This window comes from Lepisosteus platostomus, chromosome 20, assembly GCF_059453375.1.
Source record: "Lepisosteus platostomus isolate fLepPlt1 chromosome 20, fLepPlt1.hap1, whole genome shotgun sequence".
Classification (NCBI taxonomy): domain Eukaryota; kingdom Metazoa; phylum Chordata; class Actinopteri; order Semionotiformes; family Lepisosteidae; genus Lepisosteus; species Lepisosteus platostomus.
The window spans coordinates 15,060,271-15,081,207 of NC_142630.1; the positions used below are offsets into that span (position 1 = coordinate 15,060,271).

General features: G+C 42.2%; 1 protein-coding gene across 3 annotated transcripts in view; it reads right to left on the reverse strand.

Annotated features, from left to right (window-relative positions):
* Nucleotides 1-20,937, reverse strand: part of fto (FTO alpha-ketoglutarate dependent dioxygenase) — a 187,832-nt gene that overhangs the window by 57,571 nt on the left and 109,324 nt on the right. For 2 of the 3 annotated variants that reach the window (XM_088613962.1, XM_088613959.1), the window contains 2 exons: nucleotides 14,620-14,765; nucleotides 12,759-13,877 (listed from right to left, as the gene is read on the reverse strand). In XM_088613962.1, coding sequence (XP_088470088.1) covers nucleotides 14,627-14,765 — 139 coding nt within the window. In that variant the 3' untranslated portion in view covers nucleotides 12,759-13,877; nucleotides 14,620-14,626. Of the gene's footprint in view, nucleotides 1-12,758; nucleotides 13,878-14,619; nucleotides 14,766-20,937 lie in introns of those variants that run through there. The other variant, XM_088613960.1, reaches the window with a different exon arrangement.

Below are 20,937 nucleotides of genomic sequence, written 5' to 3' on the forward strand. Positions count from 1 at the left end.
ACTTCTTTGGCAGAGGAAGAAAAAAAAACAAAAACTCTCAAATATTATAGAAGATTAAAGGTTTTTAATTTGTTCTCCTTTTTGTCTCCCAGCAGTGAGAGGTTCAGAAACACACATTCCAAATGAAATAGTGGCTAGACTGCTGTTCTGTTCTGGATTCTGCTCTTCTGTGCGTCCAGGCTGTTGTAAGTACTGCTTCTTCAACAGCACGTTGATCTCAAAAGGCCTCCCGGTGCAAAAAGTCAACTCGTCCTTGTACCCATTTTCCCAGACCTCACACTCTACAGCAGATATTTAAATGCGATGTCCAGAAGTACATTTCAGACGGTTCTTCTCGTGTAAAAAAGAAACGTTCTTTTTTGAGGGCACATCAAGGCGTTAGACCTATGAAATGATTTATTTTTGGCCCATGTGTAGGTCGAGTGCCTAAAGCGTAACCAAACACCAGACTAGTGCTCAACTATTTAGTGTGGCAAGGAGAGCAATAAAAAGAAGAGAAAAAGAATTCGTTTTGCAGACAATACAAACAATGTACTGCTGGCAGGCCTATTAAATTCTAAGTTACTTAGTGTCTATGCTTTGTCTGATTATGATTTGCTGCTAAAGTTACAAAAGCTGCAATGCACATCACAATACATATTAGGTCATGTGAAGCACAGGCGGGACTGAATCCACAAATAGCTCCTGAACCTTTTAACCATTATGCAACTTTCTGACATCAACAAAGGTTTCAGATTTACATTTGCCATCCAGAATAGCTTCTCCCTCTGTGCCCATTAGTCCATTCTTGATATATCCTGGCCAGGCTCATGTCGTACTCCATGTTTCGTGATCCCCGCTGGAATTTTTCTAACCAACTGTCCTGGCACACAGCCTCTGGCTGCCGCTACCCCCAGGAGAGAGAGAGACCCCTAACTCCCTGGCTCCTGGTCAGCTGCTCTGTGTGGAAGAGAAACTCGATATTCACCTCAAACCCAGCTCTCATCAGCCTTTGCTGGGTCCTGTGGCTCAGCTTTTCCCTTTCTTTCTCTTACTTATTTGCCCTAATGCAAAACAGGTGGATGACTATGCAGGAAAGAGGAGAACATGGGAAAAACTGTCACAATGTGATTGATGAAATTTTAAAGAGGGGCTGAATTTATCTATTTGAGCTTTCACTTTTTGGATTTCTGACTGTGTTTTCAGGCGTCATAAGATCTATACCCGTGTTTTTTCTTCATTGGCAAATCATATTTTTAAATCAATATTGCATAGAAAACATATGCACGAAATACAGACATTTCAGCAGGTTGTACACAAATGTAAATCACTGTAGCTGTTAAAATACATAATCAGGTGCTGCAAAATGCTACAGCAGTAGTGATGAGCACAATTTGTTTTTCCCTGCAAAGGTCCTTTTAGATGCCCTGTGGAATGCAACAGTAGGGTTGGGCAATCGCACGAACTCTCTGCTCAGAGCTCGTCCAGTATGTCTCATCATGGACCAGATGAGAAACAAAAAACTTGTCAATTGTGGCCAAATGTGTTGGTGCATTTTCAACGCTACAAATTTCTTGGATAAGCATACCAATCGCTTCAGATAGAAGCAGGTCTGGCTTCCGAGATGTGATCGTAACTTTAATATCGGAAAGAGAGAATGACTTATTCATCAGCAGGTTATTGGAAAAAGGCTTCCTCACCTGGAAGAGCTCCAACTCAGCCTCCTCCATCGATACCCACTTTAAGGTGCCTGATTCTCAGAGGGAAGAGTCCAGAAAATTAAAATCAATACCTTCATTACATTGGGAGCCTGTACTCCTACATCCCAGCATTTCATTTTTTAAAAACCAGAAGAGTTTACAAAGACCTACTGTTATATTTATTAATGCATTGTCTCAGAGCTTGTCTGGGAAAAAAAACAACAGTTAACAGATATTGCCCCAGGACTCCTTCGAAAAACAAAAATAAAATAGAGCACACACTCCAATGCATGTATTATATGCACATACAGGTTCTTCAGTTGTGCATAATTTTCAGAGTATTTGACTCATCCCATGCCATCTCATTGTCAGACAATATAGACATGTTTTGTGTGCCAGAACATCACAAACTGTTTATCATAAAAGAATCTGAAACTCATTTAAAAAATAAATGATAAGAGAACTAGACTGAATGCCCTCCTCTCATCTGTAACATTTCTTTCATTGTCTCGGCCATGCAGAAGAGATCTTCATGAAAAGGGCTGGAACTCAACACAGACTCGGATCTTAAGACCCAGTACTGACAAGGTTCCTGTTGTTAAAGGCCTGCAGAATGAGAAAGTTACTAAGGGTTTTGGTTTGGTGTTTTTTCAACAGTGTGCTTCAGTTAAAGGTAACAATTGTGAAGTTTGCAAGCAATTCAACACTAATGTCTCCCAGCTCAGCTGCTGATCTCACCACCCTCTTTCCCAACAATGTCCCTGATGTAATGATGAACTCATAACACCTTGCCTTCATGCATCAAAAGCCATCACTACTGATAAGCCCAAACTGAGTATTGCTAATCAATCAATCAATACATCGATACATCACTTATGTATACAGGGCCACCTTCAGTTAGGGACAGGGAGTACCGAACAATTGAACACACAAGAAAATCATTAAACAGTTCTCAAGACCATCCAAGATGCACCATCCGTGCTCTGTCGCCCAGGTCGATGACAGAGATCAACATTAATCAAACTACACCTCCAGCCTGCACGCTCAGAAGACTCTGTGGATTTACACAGGGGGATGTTTATCAAGATAACCTGATAAAAAGTGTCTTCTGAAAGGTAAAGAGTTGTGCATTTAACGAAAAAATATTAAACGAGACCCCAAAGTTTTGGAATAACACACAACTTAGAAAAATCTTTAAACTGTGAAACCAGAAATCTGACATGGGAACTTTTAAATTTACAAATGGCTAAGTGCATACAGGTACATTTGTGATTTGTGGGTGGACTGTAAAAGTTAATTACAACCAAGAATCAGCCGCCTGGCTTTTGAAGTTTCCCTGAGCAGCAGAGAGTTGGAGAGTCCGCTGTGCCACTGCCCTGTCAGCCCACTTCACTGATAGACCTGGCCTCCTTCTGCAGAGTGCAAGGAGGAAGGGAGAGCAGAGCCAGGAATAATTGCTGGAGCTCAAAGCCAGTGGAGAGAGCCTGCAGGCACAGATCGGCCCTGCTGATTCCTTCCTCCGCCTTTTATTTCTATAACCTTAAACACTCCTCTATTATAAAAGTCATGGTGTCAGCATTCCCCCGAAGCCTGTGTTCAAGCTGCACCGTGGAGCTGCACTGTTTCTGTGCTGATTTATAGCTCCTGGGCTCCAGGAGTGACACTGCCTAGGCACTACCCTGGCACCCTCTCCAGTCTGCGGCTCAGTGCCACACACACCGCCGAGCACAGGGGCGTATTGCACAGTTTGGGGAGACCGTTACCAATAGCCACTGATCCTGCAGTACTGGAAAAGAAAAAGACCTCAGAAGCTGGCACTTAAATGTTTTGAACTCTGAACTTCGCCAAAAGATTTGTTTTTGGTTTTATGCAGTATATATTAAATCTCTATATATAAAAGATTAAGACAGAGAAGAATGGCTTACAGATGAAAAAAAAATACCTCTACTGACCTTTAAAGATCATTTGAATACATTGACTCTAGAAGACATACCAAGTATACAGTATAAAACCAAACATCAATATTACTTACATAGTGCTTTCTTGTCTACATAATCTAGGATGCTCCTGTATTGATCTGCAAGGTAGAGCAGCATTTTTTTAGCCTAAGATCTTTCCTCAAGCTTCCACACAGAGACAGGCAGTGAAATACAGACTAGAGGAGCTGGAGTGAATGGAGATTAGTGCACTTCTACACCCGTAAAGATGGCATCTGGAGAAATCGCAGGGCCAGGTCCTCTCTGTGTCTGACAGCAACATTCTGCCTCCATTCTGGAGACATCAAGCCACTTTGCAAGGAGCAAGGCCTCTCCTGAAATGAAGAACTTCCAGCCAGTGGTAAGGGCACTGCTTTCCTTGGTGCTGCTAAACACGTGTGCAGTATCGTTTGAGTTTCTACAACACACAATTTTATAAACTGCTTTTACATCTCAGCGAGTGTACTCCAGAGTAAAATCTTTTAGGAAATAAATAGGAAACCACTTCCAAACAAATCCCTTTTATTGGATGTGTTGGGGCTGAGGTGCTGGACCAAGAAAAGGAAGAGATAAAGAAAGGAGGAGAGCTGAGGATGGCCTCGGGGATGCAGGACCTTTCAGTGAGCAAGGACACAGTTTACTGGAGCCCTTCAAGGTCATAGAGGGAGGCAGGAGCAGGTTAGTATTCAGAGAGGCTCTCTACTAACAAGCAGAAGAGTCTCGGATCCATTTCCTTTGAACTGCGCGAAAAAGGGAAAAAAACAGAAAGGCTTTAAGAAGAGGAAAAAAATATGTTGGGCACAGATTTGACAACATCCACAGAATCTATTTCTTTCTTTCCCCCCTTTCTTTTCTTCTTTTAAGAGTGCATTCGGTAAAATCTCACATTAAAAGAAGTTACAGATCCACCTGAATGTAAATTTAAAATAGCTGCGAGAGAAACTTTCGGCAGGAAAGAGAGGCAGTTGTCAGGATGATGTGTGGTTGTGTATTGCGGCCCATAAAATATTTACCAAAGCAATAATGACTCCCTGGACAGAGCAAGAATAAAAAATGGTTCCTGTTCTACTCTGAGTAAGAGACCCGAGCAAACAGAAAGAGAGTAAAAGATGGTAGCACAGGCATGTCTCTTCATGTTTCTCTCTCTCACTCTCCAGCTTCCTCTTTTGTGACTCACAGAAGCCTGATCTCTAAATATGAAGATCTGGGGGCATCTGAATTTCCAGCGAATTGTCGTCCGAAATTTCCTGCGACAGTATTCAAGAAATTTTGTGCTTGGCAGACCAATTTGGGATTAAAAAAAAAATGGAAAGAAGAAGACAAACTTTTCTGAGGTTTTGCATGTCTCCTTTTTTCTCTGTCTCTCTCTTCAGGCCAGCAGTGCTGCAGGGCAGAATGGGGTCTGATTGAATCAGGCAAGGAAATGCTGTTCGGAGTAAAAAAAAAAATGAAATAAGAACACAAGAACAGTTGCAGATGAGAGGAGGCCATTCAACCCATTCTAAACAGCTTGGTAGTTAGGTGATTGATGTGAGGACCTCATAGAGCCACTTCTTAAAAGAAATGACCGACCTTAACAATGTGGCAACGTGGATCATACTCCCACCACCCTTTGTGTAAAAAAGTGCTTTGCTTTCTCCACTTCCACGTAGCTTCCACTTGTGTCCTCAGGTTTGTGTTTCACTGCTATTTCTGAAGAAGTCCTCTGGGTTGACTTTGGCAGTGTCTTTGAGGATGTTGAATACTTGGATCAGGTTCCCTCCTTTATCTTATCGCAAGCGTAAATATTCTCCCCTCAGCGCTGATATTTTTACAGCTCTCACTAAATTGCTTTCACATCTGACGAAATAGAGGCAGGAGTTTCAGGAGATGAGGTACATTTGTTTGGCATATATACCGGTAGCTTCTCAAGAGGTCGGTTTTGTTCACAGCCAGTCGTTCCAGAGAAAAGGCTAAAGAATGTGAAGAACTGGCCAGCCCAGGACTGGGCGGTATATACTGTATGTTGGTTTTGTACGACTGTCTCAGGTGAAGCACTTAGGACATTTTAAGAGGACACTCAGGGGGAGACTTGTTATCTTGACTGTCCTGGGGTCCTGGGACTACCATTTAATGAGCCCTCGCTTAAGTGACATTGTGAGTGACCTGTGAGAAAGCCCTGGACTGCAAACTATCTGAGCCGCTACATCAGGGCTGGAAGGTATTCTGCAGGAAGGAGGCCAAAGGCACGGCCAGACTCTAACTTACAGTCCGCATCTGAAACACTGAGAAGAGCCCTGTCAGCAGATGGAACTAAACATAGTTACCATATCTGTACAATGTCTCTGAAGGGTGGCATTAGAAGTGTTTATGTAATCTTCAGACTGCAGGGGAACCTAATTTGAGCCCTTAAAAAGTTATCACAGAAGAGCTGAAGGACATGAGAAGCCTGGCAGACAGACAGACTGAATGAATACTGGATTAAGACAACAGAGTACACACTCTACCACATTTACGACAACGAATTTTCACTTAAAGGGCTCCGGCCATCCACTTCTGGGGAGTTTCGACTGAAAGATATCTGTCCACACGGCTCCACGGTTTCAAAAATAGATACAAAAATAATAACAGGGACAACAACAAAACCAGCTCTATCTCAGGACAGAGAAGGGTACGGCTTTGGGAACTTCCAGGTAATTGCTGTATTAGCACTGGAGCGAAATTTCTTGTCCGCTCTCCTGATAAAAGGGCAATTTCCTGTAATCCCTGACCGAGGAAATGCAGTGCCACTCAAAGTCACCATGGTTCACTACTCATCAGTATGCATATTTTAAAGGCAGGGCCTGAATATCAATATGCTCCACTTTATTTATTACTAAATAAAGATGGACGGCGAGAAAGAAGAGGCATTGATTTTCAATAATCCTTTAAACAAAAATCAATCTTGGGTGGGGGAAACTAATAGGCCCGCACACTAATAAAGGTGGGTTATGGGATTAATTCTTCTACCACAAAGCCTTATTCAGCATTGTGTTTTGTACGCGTATATTTATGACTAATTTTATTTTTTTCCCCTTATTTGCTTGAGGTGGATGACCAACACATTGAAAGGGAGAATTGTAGACCGCAGAGGCATTCGCGTATCAATTACATTGATTGGCCACGTTGGACGTGAGTAGTTTTATTTTAGTGGCAGGAAGCCATTAGCAGAGGAGCTTAGAGACACAGCCAGGGCCACTTTGCTCAACGCCTCACCTCAGCTCATGTGTACAAAATGCGGCAGTCAGGGTGACAGAGTCCGGAGTAAAATGACTTCTCTGGCATTCAACAGCAATTTGACAGGAAGCTGAATGACTGTCACGTCTCTCAACTTCCTGTCTTGAAAACCGTCTGGTTTAGGGACTGAGATTCCCGATTCAAAAGCCTAGAACCAGCAGGTTAACACTCTTTATAGTGCAATTTACAGCTACTGCCACTGTAATAATGGCTTCCAAGCATCTTCAATGTAGATCAGAGACATTCGTCGAGAGACTGAATAAATAAAAATCACTAAAATCTCCTGTCATGTCCGGAATCAATCCCCAAATAATAAATGATGCAAAATTAAAATAAAATTAGGACACTGGCTTGATTTGGCCTTCCACAGGCCCAAGCATCAACTCCTTAAATATATGACGGAGGAAAAAGTGCCCATTTATAAATAAGCAGCGCAATTTCTGGGTGTTTCTGAAACACCCCATCTGGCCTTTGATCTAAGAGGAGCTTACCATCATGCAGCATTTAACCAAGAAACCTCCTGTGACCGTTCATTAGCACGTTACAGGGGACATAGAGAAACAACACAAGGAACTGCTGAGCAATCGGATCATTTTACTTTTTCAAACCCAATTCATCCAATTTTAAATATTTGGGAGCAAGGCATCGTTCTGCAGATCATCATCCATATTCATAATGTGCGCTGCCCTAAAATGCATGCACATAATATGACACATGACTGATCAAGCTCAACAAGTCCTTTCATGCGCTTGGAACAAATGAGGGAGGAAAGCAGAGTGTGGGTGATTGCACCCTAGAAGCCTGGTCTCTAAGCTCACACAAACTGGGAGGCAATTAAGTTTAACCTGAGTGCAACGCCTGAAGTCAAGTGAGGAAGCAGTTTAATTGTTTTTTAGTCTCCGGCCAAACAGAAAGCAATGAGGCCTGTTTGCAGTAAGGCACTGCGAAGCACAGCACTCCTGAGTACACAACAGAGACTTGAAAAAAAAAGGTCACGTCGTCCCTGTGAGTATTTCCTTAAATAAAATCATCCTATCTTGCACTTTCGTAAGCAAACAATCTCCCAAACTCTTTTATTAACCAAATATAAAGACCTTGACCAGGAGAGCAGAAATTCACCCCCCCCCCCACCCCCAGCCCAAATATTTAAACCAAATAAATAAAAATAATAAAGAGATGGATAAATAGAATTCTCATGCCCCTGAGGAGCCAAGAATCCTTCCAGATGTAATTTGACATCTAAGTTATTCCGAGGCCAATGCCAAAAGCTATTCAAGAGCTTATTTGAAGATACGTCAATCAAGGTATCAGGCTTGCGCACCAGGGTTCATGCAGGAGATCTTGGTGACGGAGATACCCTTCAGCTACCGCAGATAAGGTGAACGTCTCTCCTAATGAATATATCACATCTTCCTCCCACAGCCCGCTATCGAAACATCTTAATGCTGCCTTAATAGCCACTTGTATCCAGCATAGGGCCCTAAAATGTATTAAACATGATAACCATAAACAAAGAACAAGGTGTACAGGCTTGTCCCGGATAATTCCTTGCAGCTGATTAAGATTTTAAAGGCCACCACTAAATCGAAATGTCAGGCCTGTCCTCCGCAATGAGGAATTAAAGTTGCTTTTGCATGTTTTCGCGTTGAAATGAGCGGACTCTTTTGCGTCTCAGAGCTGAGCAGGGGCCAGCGATATTAAAACAAGCCTTTCATCCATTTTATATGAGATGCAGATGACTCAATTATCCCTGGCTGTCCACGCAGCTTGGTAGAAAATAGGAAATGCAAAGCTCTGTCTTACCTAATAACAAAGCATGTTGCCAGTGCCACAGCAAAATGTTACATTTTATTATAATCTCCTTATGAGACAAAACAGTTCTAATTATGCAAATATAGGTTACTGGGGTGCTCCAATGCCGGGGTTTAGAGCTACTGTAGCTGGAGCTCGTTCTTTAGATCTGATAGGAAGGCAGTCTGAGTTCCTAGTCAACGGCACATTTCGGAAAAGCAGAACATGGGTCGCACATGAAGGAAACAAGGGAATTAATTACCTCGGAATTAGATTAGAAGACAGCACTTCGGATGCAATCCTCCGTGCGAGACATATTCACTGCTGGTCTCTGTAGCCCAGGCTGAGGTTATTTTAGGAGTCTCTCTTAGGATTTCTTCAAAAAACGTTCCATAAGTGATAAATGCTTTATTATTAATTCAACAGACAGTTTCTTTTATCCTCATTTTTTCACTGAAGGATGGACAACAGGACCTGAGCCTCATCAGCAGAGAGATGTTTTAACCCCTGTCTGGCAGAGCGGGGCTCGGCTGTGGCAGTCTCAGCCTGGCTTCTCTTGGGATCTCTCACGCCTCATCTCCCCCACAAGTTCTTTAAATCCATAAATAACACAACTTGGCCCAGACTGTTCTAACTTCCAAAGAATGTGTAAAAAAGAAAACATGTCAAACGAAACCCCCAAATATTCAGGAGTGAGAACAAAATTCTTTTGGGGGTTAAGATGAAGTCTTTTTATCCATATAACAACAAAAAATATAATACAGGTACACTCAAAAAAAGGATTTCCATTTTGATAATCAAGACTCTTTCAAAGGCAGGTTCAGGATTAATTCAGTCTACAGATATTACTACCACAACCAATATTGTAGAAAACAAACACTTGTCTGAAAATATTCAGCTGTCCTAAAACAGATTGGCAGAGAGATAGCTAGACAGAGGCTCAGACGGGTAAAAAGAGAAAAAGAAACAGAACCTTGCTTATTTCTGAGACTGAAAAAGACAGTGCCAAGCCAGCTTTGTAAGCTTCAGGTACACCCTGCCTTCTAAAAGAGATGTTATGGTTTTCATTAAGATATCATGGACCTGCCAGAATTAGAGGAGCAGGAGGGAGAGATGTGAAGAGGTAGCTTTGAGCAGGGTGGGGGGGTTATTTAGCTGTGGGTTTGAGAGCCTTGTTTATTTCCTGTAGAACACCTGCTACATCCATACATAGCTTGTAGCAGTTCTTGTCTTTCCAGTGGAAGTCAGCTGAGGGACCTCTTGTCATGGAAAATAATACACTTATCACTTAGTTAGGAGATCCGAGAAAAAAAATTACAGCTGTTGGCAACAGCATTGCAACTGGGGATGCTATCACCGAGGAACATCTTAAAGCTAGAGGTGTATAATGCAGTTACCCCTGAAAGGAGAGCAACTGTCCGCCCATTACTGTTCCCGATCAGCTAATGAACCTTGTTTGTACACCAAATGTGCTGTTTAAACGGCTGTCTTAGAAGCATGCAGTGGGATTCATTTGCAAGCGCGGGACCGCGCAAGACGCCGAAGGCCCGGAGGCCGCTCTCCGGGATGGCCCCGCGGGGTACCCAGGGAAGATCTGCCTCCGTCTCGGGATGGCGAGCGAGCGGGTGGGAGCGGGAACCCGGAGGAGGAGACAGGCAGCCGGCAGCGACTGCTCTTTGATGATGATGGCAGCTTTACAGAGCATCGGAGTGGAGCAGGGGCGGCTTGAGACCCCACCTCTCTCTCGCGGAAGGGAAACGGAACATTGGAATGGGAGTGAAGGCCGAGGTTCAGAAAGCAATGCAGAGGCTGAAATAAGCACTTATTGTAACGTTGAGTAGATTCTTTGCCACATAGGATTTATAACAAATTTCAGCCTATTATACTAAAAACAACAACCAGAAAACTGTTTTCAAATGACAAATGATATATTTCAATGTGTGTGGAAAGGTGCAGGTGTGAGACTGACATTCGTAGGTTGTGTGCGTGTTTTGGACCAGTAACTTCGGATTTAGTAAGTTTCTGTAACTTTTGGAAACATCTAGCATTGAGTTTCCTAGGTGTGAACCTTATTACTAATTTAACAACAATGACAAACATCTAGTTATTTAGCACTCTCACTTTGTTAAAAATGGTAAGGAGCCATAAGAATTCTAGTGACGAAATCTACCCCTGGTGTTGCAGGTGAAAGCAGTTACCTCTGTGGTGTTTTCCACTGGCCAGTAATGACAGTCACAGATGGACAGACAGTTGACTGGACACAGTAACCAGATTGTGGAGATGTTTATCTGCCTTCAAACGGGTAACAAGATCCAGAGATCGACACCACACAGCCCCGAGGGGAGAGGGGAGAGGGGTCGGGAGTGTGTCTGCAGTGGACATAAGCTGGCCACTCACCCTCAGGTGAAGAGGATTTTAGTAGCAATCTCCTGCTGAATTGAGTTAGGACAGAATTACACTGATAAGATACCAATCTAGTGCCTCCTAGGGCACTTTGACAGCTTTTTTTTCTCCGTGTGAGCCAAATTGCTAATAACCATAAAACACTTGCACGCCTTGTCTCTCACTGGCCCTCAAACTGAAAGCAAAACCTGCCCGCTGGTCAGTTCCAGGACACAAAAGCTGCATGGAAGGAAATTCTGGACATTCCAGGGAATACGGAATGTGTAATAACACTGAAACGGCCATCAGACAGACAAGGAAGCATAAGCCATAATCAGTAATCACAATCATAACCATTTCACAAAATGGCATCAAAGCAAAGCAAGACAAAATGGGAAAAAGAATACAATTTTGCCATATATATTTAAGGTTGAGGTAGTATATGGGAACAAACCGTGGCAAAGTTTCTGTGCTGATGCAGTATAAATCATAACGTAATGTTAATAATATAAGCAGAGGTTAGTAGGCTGTGTCCTAAACGAGTCTGTTAACACTGCAGTTTAATTGGTGGCTCCCTTAAGAAGGATCCCAGCAGCTACAGGTACAGGCTAGCCCTAAGGGTAAACAGGAAAACAAACAGCTCTGATTATACACTATATGGAGGGAGCACAGCCCAGTATTAACTCTGTAAAAACACTAAGTTGCCTTTGCAGGGCTGGAAGACCCCATAAAGCTACAGGACATGTTTGGAACTGGAAAATCATAGAGTAGCAGCTTGTTTCCTCTGGTGTCCAGCAAGCTGAGGGCTCTTGAGATTCTTGTAAACAGAGCCATAGGGCTGCCTGTAAATTCACAGCTACAGGTTTAGTGCTGCCAATCTGGCAGAGCTACAGGAGAAGAAAAACACTCTCGGACACACTTGAGCTAATTTGTTCACCAGCAAAAAAGCCAAGAGTAGTAAATAATTTTAAATTCCAATAGATGACTGCCGGTATTTCTTAAAATTTACGGGAATGTCAAAAGGTGCTGTGATGGGGCGGGGCTGAAGGCTATAATTCAGATGAACAGGAAGAACTTTCTGCATTTAATTACTATGAGAAAAGAAAAATAACAGTATTTCAAGTCAGAGAATCACAAACCCATTCTGCACGACGAAAAAATAAAACGACTGCAGCAACTGGACGGTGGAGATGTTTATCGGCCTCCAAACTGGTACCAGGGAAAAAGCAAAATAACAGAATTTCAGAAGTGAGAGGATCGCAGAACGATTCAGTGGTACGAAACAATAAAATGTCTGCTGTACATAAACAAATCGTGGTCTGAAAGGAATGATCAGTTCAGTGTAACTACTTGAGACCGTGTTGTCTTTGCATCCGACTCCAACAAGGCCTGTAAACACAACGTCAGGTTACTTAAAAAGATTCTTTTCAAAATGAACTCAAGAGCACTCGGCAGTGCAGAGAGCCTGTGTCTTGTGACCCTCAGAGCTTAACCAGGCAAGCCAGAGGGACACAGTTACACCCCATTTACTGGATCTGCCATGTGAGCAGACTCTTTAGACTTCACTCAGACCACTTAGTCAAAAGCAAAGTCCACACAAAAACAAAGAAATCAGCAATGAAGGCCAAAGACGGCCTCTAAAACACTACCAAAAGCATAAAACATAAACCAGGAGTTATGATGGGAGAATAATTTATTAACAAGGCATTTCCTAGCTTATGCGCAATCGTCTACAAAAACATCAAGCTAACCCCCTTCCTCTCTCGCATTCCTAAAAAAATCCAATTTAATCAAAATCATAAAAATGACTAAAATCCCCTACAGTACAAGAGCAAAAAGAATGCTAAACACAGTTTTAAAGTAATTAAAAATCACAAAACAGCTGTAATTACAAAATCCATGTGTTCCGCACTGGAGCCGCAGCAGGCGATGACGATAAGGGGGACTCTTATCAATGTAACACACAGAAAAGAGGGTCCACGTTTCCTCAACAGACTCAAATATCCCTCAAGAGCACCTGAGGCTCCTCTTGCTAATTATTGTCAAAACACATGGCAGCCGGTGATAGCCACCAACAGCAGTGGAAACAGGGCACTGCCGACACACACATGCATACGGAACTGGTAGAACACGACTCCATGATCACAGCACTGCATAATGGGTGCACAGCAAGTCACAGAAAAATGGCATGTTGTCTATCCCTACAGTAGGCAGCAAGAAAATAAAGAGAAAATCTTGTGGTAAAGATAAATGACACGTGTCAGCTCTTAATCAACAGCAATTTCATAAGGTATCAAACAACGAATGTGTTATAGCATTGACCACTCTGACACCTCAGAAATATGGAGCTGTAAGAAACATTATGGTTGACTCTGTCAGATTGCAGTTACGACACAGACTGCTAGCAAGGCAATCGTACAGATAACAGCAGTTGCACAGATTTCCGTTACTATGGAAAGATTTACTGAATGTCAAAGCATTGCACTGATGCCTAAACAAGTCCATACAGTGGGCACTTTGTCTCAGGGTTCAGTATTTTGTCAGAAAAAGATGATGCATAAGCGACAAAGTCGCGACTGGAGGACCAGCCTCTTTTCTGCTTGTTCCTAACCAACATACCGAGCCCCCAGATCTGGCTCAAGTTGGAGAAAGAGTGTGCTGTGGGTGTTGGCCTCACATTGATGGATACTGTCTAAAGGCAAGTGGTGACAGGCGACCAGATCTTGGTCTTCAGTAATCCATTTAGGCTGACATGCATGCTGCAGAAGACCATTTCACAGCCATTCTTCAAAGCCTGATGAAAACAAAATATATACTCAAAGTCATGAACTTCTCTATTTGAAACCAATCACAGTTTCTTAATATTTAACAAGTAATTTATGTTGCTGCTTAGAATGAAGCTGACCTGCATTCCCCATGCACTTAATGCCAGAAAATGAACATCGGAAAGAACATCCATTACGACTGGAAAGATGATGAAGAAAAGGGGTGTTTGTACTGAGTCCAAACTCTAACAGGGTCTGATAATTACATGATATTTATGAGCAAGGGGAAAGAACTATTGACCAGACATACACTATTTATTAAGGCTGGGATTATAAAAATACACAGAGGTCTGCGCACTCATGAAGATTTAGAAGGCAGTCTACATTCTCCTTGAACGTGCCAGACAGACACGGGACAGGCTCACCAGCATGGACCAGCCCTCATATCAAGTCTTGTGAGTCTGCAAGGGGTTGAGGCCTGCCTGCACACTGCTAACATATGAGCCAGCACTCCAAAATACACACTTGTGCACTAGTAAGCACACCGAAATCTTGATAATTACACCAACTTTTGAATTGCCACAAAGGCCACTTTTTAATAATTCTCCAGTATATTGACATTCATTTTCTTTTTTTACACACAGTAACAAGCTGTAATTGAAAAAGGGAGACTGCATATTAATGCATATACAGTAGATGGGGTTCATTTTCTATGTACAGAGCATGCTAAGGATAGGTTGTCAATGCATTACATTTGTGTTCATTTCTTACCTCCTCTTTAAAGGACCCTCTCCAGTGCATCTATTATGGCCTTTAGGTCAAAGGGCAGGGGCATAGACGAGTCATCATCATGCCAGTCAGGGCGGCACATAGGGGCCTCATCAGGTGGCAAAGTCTGGGCAAGTCTGGAGTGGCACCTGGAGGCAGGATAATCAAAATTATTCCTAGACGACATGTCCTGGCAGTTAAGGAGTCGCTGGGAAATGGTTACGTGCACGCTTCTTATTTCAAGACAGCTGCTGTGCTGTGACTCAAACGCACGTTTTATTTATGATAACATCATTTCCATCGCAAGTTTCGGAAGCAATGCTTTGGCAGAGGCGCGTCTGAAAGGAAGCACTACTTTGTGAGAGTAAGTGGACATTGCCTTGCGCTGAGGGCTGGAGTGCTGTGAATGTGTGCTCTTTAAACACACATCCCTTAATCTCCCTTACCAACAGTTCAGTTGTTTAACCCACACCTGATTTATTACCCCCAATAACCATCACTAACTGTCAATTAAATCCTTCAGAGAGGAGAGCATGCTGGAACTGGCTGACAGAGCTCCAGCCAGTGGAACTGAAACCATGTTGTCTTTAGCAGAAGAGACTGAGAAATCTCCTTTGTGCAACACTGTGTTCAGGAACAACATAAATCAACTTGCAAACAGTACAAAACACAATGTGATTCACAGAGCAATTATTTAAATGTTGGCAGATGGCTTTGGAGTGTGTTTCTCCTTTCATACCTTATTAAAGTACATGAGTCATGTTTGTTTTTCTATTACCAAAAGGTTTTTTTTTTATGCTCCAAACTAAACGCAACAAACGTGCCTTTTCTATACCCGGAGTTGTATTCAAACCTAACACGCTATCAAAACGTCAGTCGCTATTCTGCATTCCGATATTAAAATCCGGATAACCCAGCACAAGAGGGAATCCCAGCTCTTCCCACATGACGTCTTGCAGAAGCCGGGCCTCCTGCCCGAATCCTCACTGTCGTCATGAATCGGCGGGCCGGTGGCTGAGGGGCCCGAGCTTGTGAACGCAAGCGACAGCGAGCTCCCCGCTGGGTGGCAAGGACACCTAGAGGCGCTCCAGACGCCAGGACTGCAGATTATTAAAAAGAAACTTTTCTTCCTCGACTCTCGCCTTAATGGCGACCCCCCCCAAAGCTCACAAGCCCCCAGAGGTTTTTAACCGCACTGGGTTATGTCAGTGGGTGGGCTGTGCAAATGGCCAGGGGACAAGCTAGCTGTTGCTACAATTTGTGGTTCTACATTTCGTTCAGGCCACTTAATACCCAGGCAGCTTTGCGGCTAAGTGCTACATTTCAGCATCATCTGCCCTCAATCTGTAGTACATTACACCAGGAGGACAGTATTAACATATAACATTCCAATATATCTTCTGTGCTTCAAATCAGGCCCTGATAATAGCATCTGTTAACATGCACTAAGTACTATTATGTAGCACATCACTTCATAAATAATAAGATTAGCCGACCTTGGGGCTTCGAAACGAGTAATGTGTTTAAATGTTCTCATTATTTATTTAGAGAAAGAATTAAAGGAACAGAAGCTACTTGGGACAATCCGCTTAGCATAAATATTCAACTGTAATAAAGTGTGCAAATTAACACAATAACACCGTTTCTGAAAGGTCAGGCTATGGTTATTCTGCCACACAAGATGAGACGGTGCATCAGCGTAATTAGGAATTGATGTCCACACGCAACATCAGCATTTGCAAATACAGCTCTTTTTTTTTCTGTGAGAGTAGTAGAGCACATTTCAAGAGGAGCTGTGTGCTCCTATCAGCTGTCCCTTATCAACCAGCCTGGGAGTTTAAATGCTAAATCAATGTGCTGCTGTTGAACTGCCGGTATACTGAATGAAAGGATGACAGACGCACAACCCCCCCCCCAAAAAAAAAACCAAAAACAAAAATGACAACTTTAACGTACAGCATGTCCAGAATAGCAAACACATCACATGTAGGAGACCACTTGTTAAACAGGAGGCCTGGGGAGGCTGAATGTTGCGTTCTTGAACTGCAAAAACAATCAAGAGACTCTCTACATTACTGTGCACTATAAAAGTGTTACATCCTTGTGAAACATTTCAAGCAAAACTAATTCAGCATTGCCACTGTTCCTAAAGTTCTGCAAACTCTGGGTGCACGTGCAAAATCAACTAAAGGTTAGATCGTCATAAAGAAGACGAGGTAGGGAAAATGAACAACAGAAAAGGCGTTCAAAAGAAAATCCGTGAAAAAAATCTAAACTAAAGATAAAATTCACGTCCTTCAACACTTGCGAGTCTTGCCCATTCCAACAGATTAACCTCAAACAAATACAGGTTAACTACCACGTCTGGCTTGCGATCAACTCAGATTGGCAATACGATCACTCATTTCAATTTTCAATGAAACTCTATAGCACAGCGACTCCCATAAAATGGTATGCTAATGTGAAAGGTATCTATGATCCTATCGTCTGTATTCCACTGAGGCCAGACTACACACTTACCCTGAACTGCAGCAAGCTGGCTTTAAAGTGAGCACTAGTCATGATGTTGAAATTAACCACTTTAGCTAAAGTGAGTGTTAATTATGGACATGCAACCAGTCAATAAAAGGTTAATGTAAAAGTCAAGGGATAAATTCCTTTAAGTATTGCATCATTCCACCATGTCAATGACTAACATTGTGCTCACTGGGCTTTTTTTCTAATCAATACGTTTTACAGTAATGTGCTGGTCATTGATTTTGCTGGGGATGTAGCCCTTACTTGGCCTAACTACTCAAAAAATGTTGTAAGTAAATAAAATTATTAATCTCTACTTCGCTCTGTTTTTCAAGAGCATCATAATGAAAGCATTGTCAAAGATGACTATCAGAAGCCTTCATTCATTTAGAGTGTAATTGGCTTCAGTACACTCACACTGGGTTATACATTAAATGCATCTTGGTTGTTTCAGGATGGAAATCTACTTTAATAGATAACATCAATGCATCTGACTCTTGTAATTACTCTGAATACTGCTGAATCTCAATAAAACCCTTCGTAAACAGTATCCAGACAACCCTTAATGCGTTTAATGCCACAGAAAGCCATTTGTAACAAGTGAAATGCAGAATGACAGGAAACATATACTGTTAAGTTGCGGATATTATAGAGGGGGTACACAGACAGAGACACCTTTTAAACTAATAAGAGGTCTGGCGATTGTACTTCAGTAATGTGACGAAAAGCCATCACAGGGCACTGGATTCCTCTTTGCAGGCAAACCCCCAGGTATCGTGTTTTGCTACAACACCTGGCGACAGGAACTGCATTCAGAGCACGTTAACAAACTAGTCAAGTAAAAACAAGGAACGCATCCAGTGATGTAGGTCGCACCAACTCCAAAAACTGCAAAGCTGAGGTTCTAAGCATGCCTTGATTCACAAAACGGCAAACCCAGATTTACTCCGTCATGCAACACCGAACAATTTGAGCTGGACAGGCTGAACAGCTTCTTCTCTTTTGTAGTCTTTATGTCTTTGCAAAGTACCACCAATGAACAGATGGAAACACGCCACACAGAGTGCGGAGTTACTGAGAACGTAAAGCATTTTGCCAGTCACTACCCTTTTCTGTATTCGTGCTTGGAAGTGCCGAGGTCACTGAAAACTACCAATAACACATGTACAGGATAACTGGAGCATATCTGCAAGAACAAATCCATATCGGCAAAAGTAATAAAGACTAGAACTTTGGCTAAGGCTCTTTTACAGCACTCTTTCAGATCTCGTCATTAAGATTAATAACTTCATAATGAGGATTAACTTCAAACAGGTTGACTCTGGGAGAGCAGGTCACATGCCCTGTGTGTGTGTGGGTGTTGGTGCACAGTATTTTCAAGTTTCCCACATCAACCGTCCCATTGTCTCCAGATTGTGCTGACAATTGAGCAGACTGTGCAAAGGGATCAAGTGTGTGACATATGTTGCTTTTATTTTAATGCTTCTAATAAAAATAACATCTGATAAATCCTTTCATCTAATTAACAGCCCTGAGAAACATGAATAGTTTTCAACTTTAATCTATTTCTGATTTTTTTTTTTCCCGGCCCCTGCAAAATGCTGGAGAACAATGAGCTACCTTAAATAGTGCGCACTCCTTAGCCATATTAAAACGCTGTGAGGTCTTTGCAGTTACAATCTGTGTAGCTCATTAAACCACATGAAACAAATGGCATCATTTGCATTAAAAGCTACTAAGACTGATTGTAATAAAACGGTGGAAGTGCGGGCTGTAGCACATGTGAAAGGCGCCACATGTATGCTGGTCAGCGTGGCACTGCTGCTTTAGACACACCACATCAACACAAGCTGGACTGTCAGAATGAGCTAGACCGCAAATTAAGGGCGCAATGTGTGGCTGTCTAGAGCCCCCAACCACTTGCAGACGGTGCAGATGACACGGAGTTAGGATGTTAAAAAAAAGTCCCTTCCAAATGGTCTCTGCAATCGAAACGATAAAAACAATTACAGTCTAGACACAAAAGCAGGCACACAAAACTGCAGCAACAGCATTCTGAAACCAGGTGGACATATATTAGGCATTTAACAACATAACAAATTACACAACACCTTGCTCTGCCCACTTTTGTCTTCAGGCACTTGTGCGGTATGTGGATACAGTCAACCTGAAAGATTTATAACCAGAAACAATGTTTTGAGGCAAGTACACAGTAAAAAAAAAAAAAGGAAAGAAAAAGAAAACAGATACCATTTTTTATTCTCATGACCATTTGTCCATCTGTCACAGGCAGTAGATGAATTGTGCCCACAAGCTGCAGCTTCAGAATCAGATTACAATTAGATTAGAAAGCAGTGGCAGAGCACAGGGTGACCAGAAGGCCTGTGGAAAAACCTGAGGATGTGGCAGGAACAGACACAACTTGGTAAAAAAAAAAACTTTACTGGGGTTACAATGAAAGTCCACAAAAAATTAAAAATAAATATTTTGGCCAATGTGGTGCTTTATTTGAAAAAACTGACTAGTAGTACTTGTGTGGATTTTTTTTTTGTAGCTACGCCTCTTTCTGGCCATTGAAACCACACTGTGAACTTTCTAGTCCAAGATGAAGATGATGATGTGACAGCACCAATAAGAAGGATGCATAATGAAGAGGAAGAGAGTTAAAAGCTCGAAATTGCGGTGATGTCTTCACAGCTGAGCAGTTCAGTCATAAATCTCCGGGCTATCAGGAAGAGGGTTATTGCAAAACTGGGGGCAATAATTCCTTTTCAAACGAAACAGCACACTGTTGCTGTGAAAACTTGCAGCTCTGTGAATGTTTTTTGTAAAACAATCCCCATTTCTACCTTCTGGGCATAATCTACTCTTAGCAATAACATTTGTGATGAATGGGCTGCCATGACAGCTATACAGCTACTACCAGGTGACTTCTGACCCCAGTCACATGATAAGGTCAACTGAAACTCGCACAATTCCCACCTGTCTGCAGGTAACAATATAGGGTCAAATAGGGTGGGATAATTATATGTATCTTGCCTTGAATTGCCTAGTTACAAGCTATACTTCTAGCTGCAGGTGATGCTGTTAAATTCCAAAAGCTTTATCATGCTAAGCTGTGGGACATCAGCACAGAACTGCTGCACAAAAGGTATACTGTTTCAGAAAGGTATAAGTTAACCTGTTTTACAGTTGAGTAAAAAATGAAGTTATTGTTCCTTTAGAATAACAATAAAAACAAACATGTTTCAGTTAAATTTTTGTGATTTCTGCCATGGTGAAGAATCTCTCTTTTATTTAATAAAAAGGGAACATGCTTTTTTTCTCGGCCCAGCCCGGCAAATTTCAACTGAGAAGAAAAGGAAAGCACTTGTAAAACTTGTAAAGCTCCCACATAAAGTATCATTTCAAACAATGGAACTTCAAATTAAACTAGGTCACCCGCCAAATATTTGCGCAAGAAATGTGATCTTTTTATACTGCACAGAGTCAAGCAGGAATGAAATAAACCACATCTCGATCCACCCAGATCATGTAGCACAGTGCACGACTGGGGTCTGTCTATGCTGTCCAGTTCACTTCTGAAGGTGTTCACAAGGAGAAGGGCAGAATGTGACAAGCAGAAACAACTGCTTTCTTAGAAGCTCCTTCATGACAGCTGGGCTCCAGGTTTCAGTCCTGCATGAGCAGAAGGAAGAAGTTACAGTTTCCTGCTTTGAACCCAGCTGTCTAGGACAGCTCAAAACCTCGGATAGCAGGCTGTGGAAGGAAACTTCAGAGGTTAAAAAATCAGACAGAATCTTA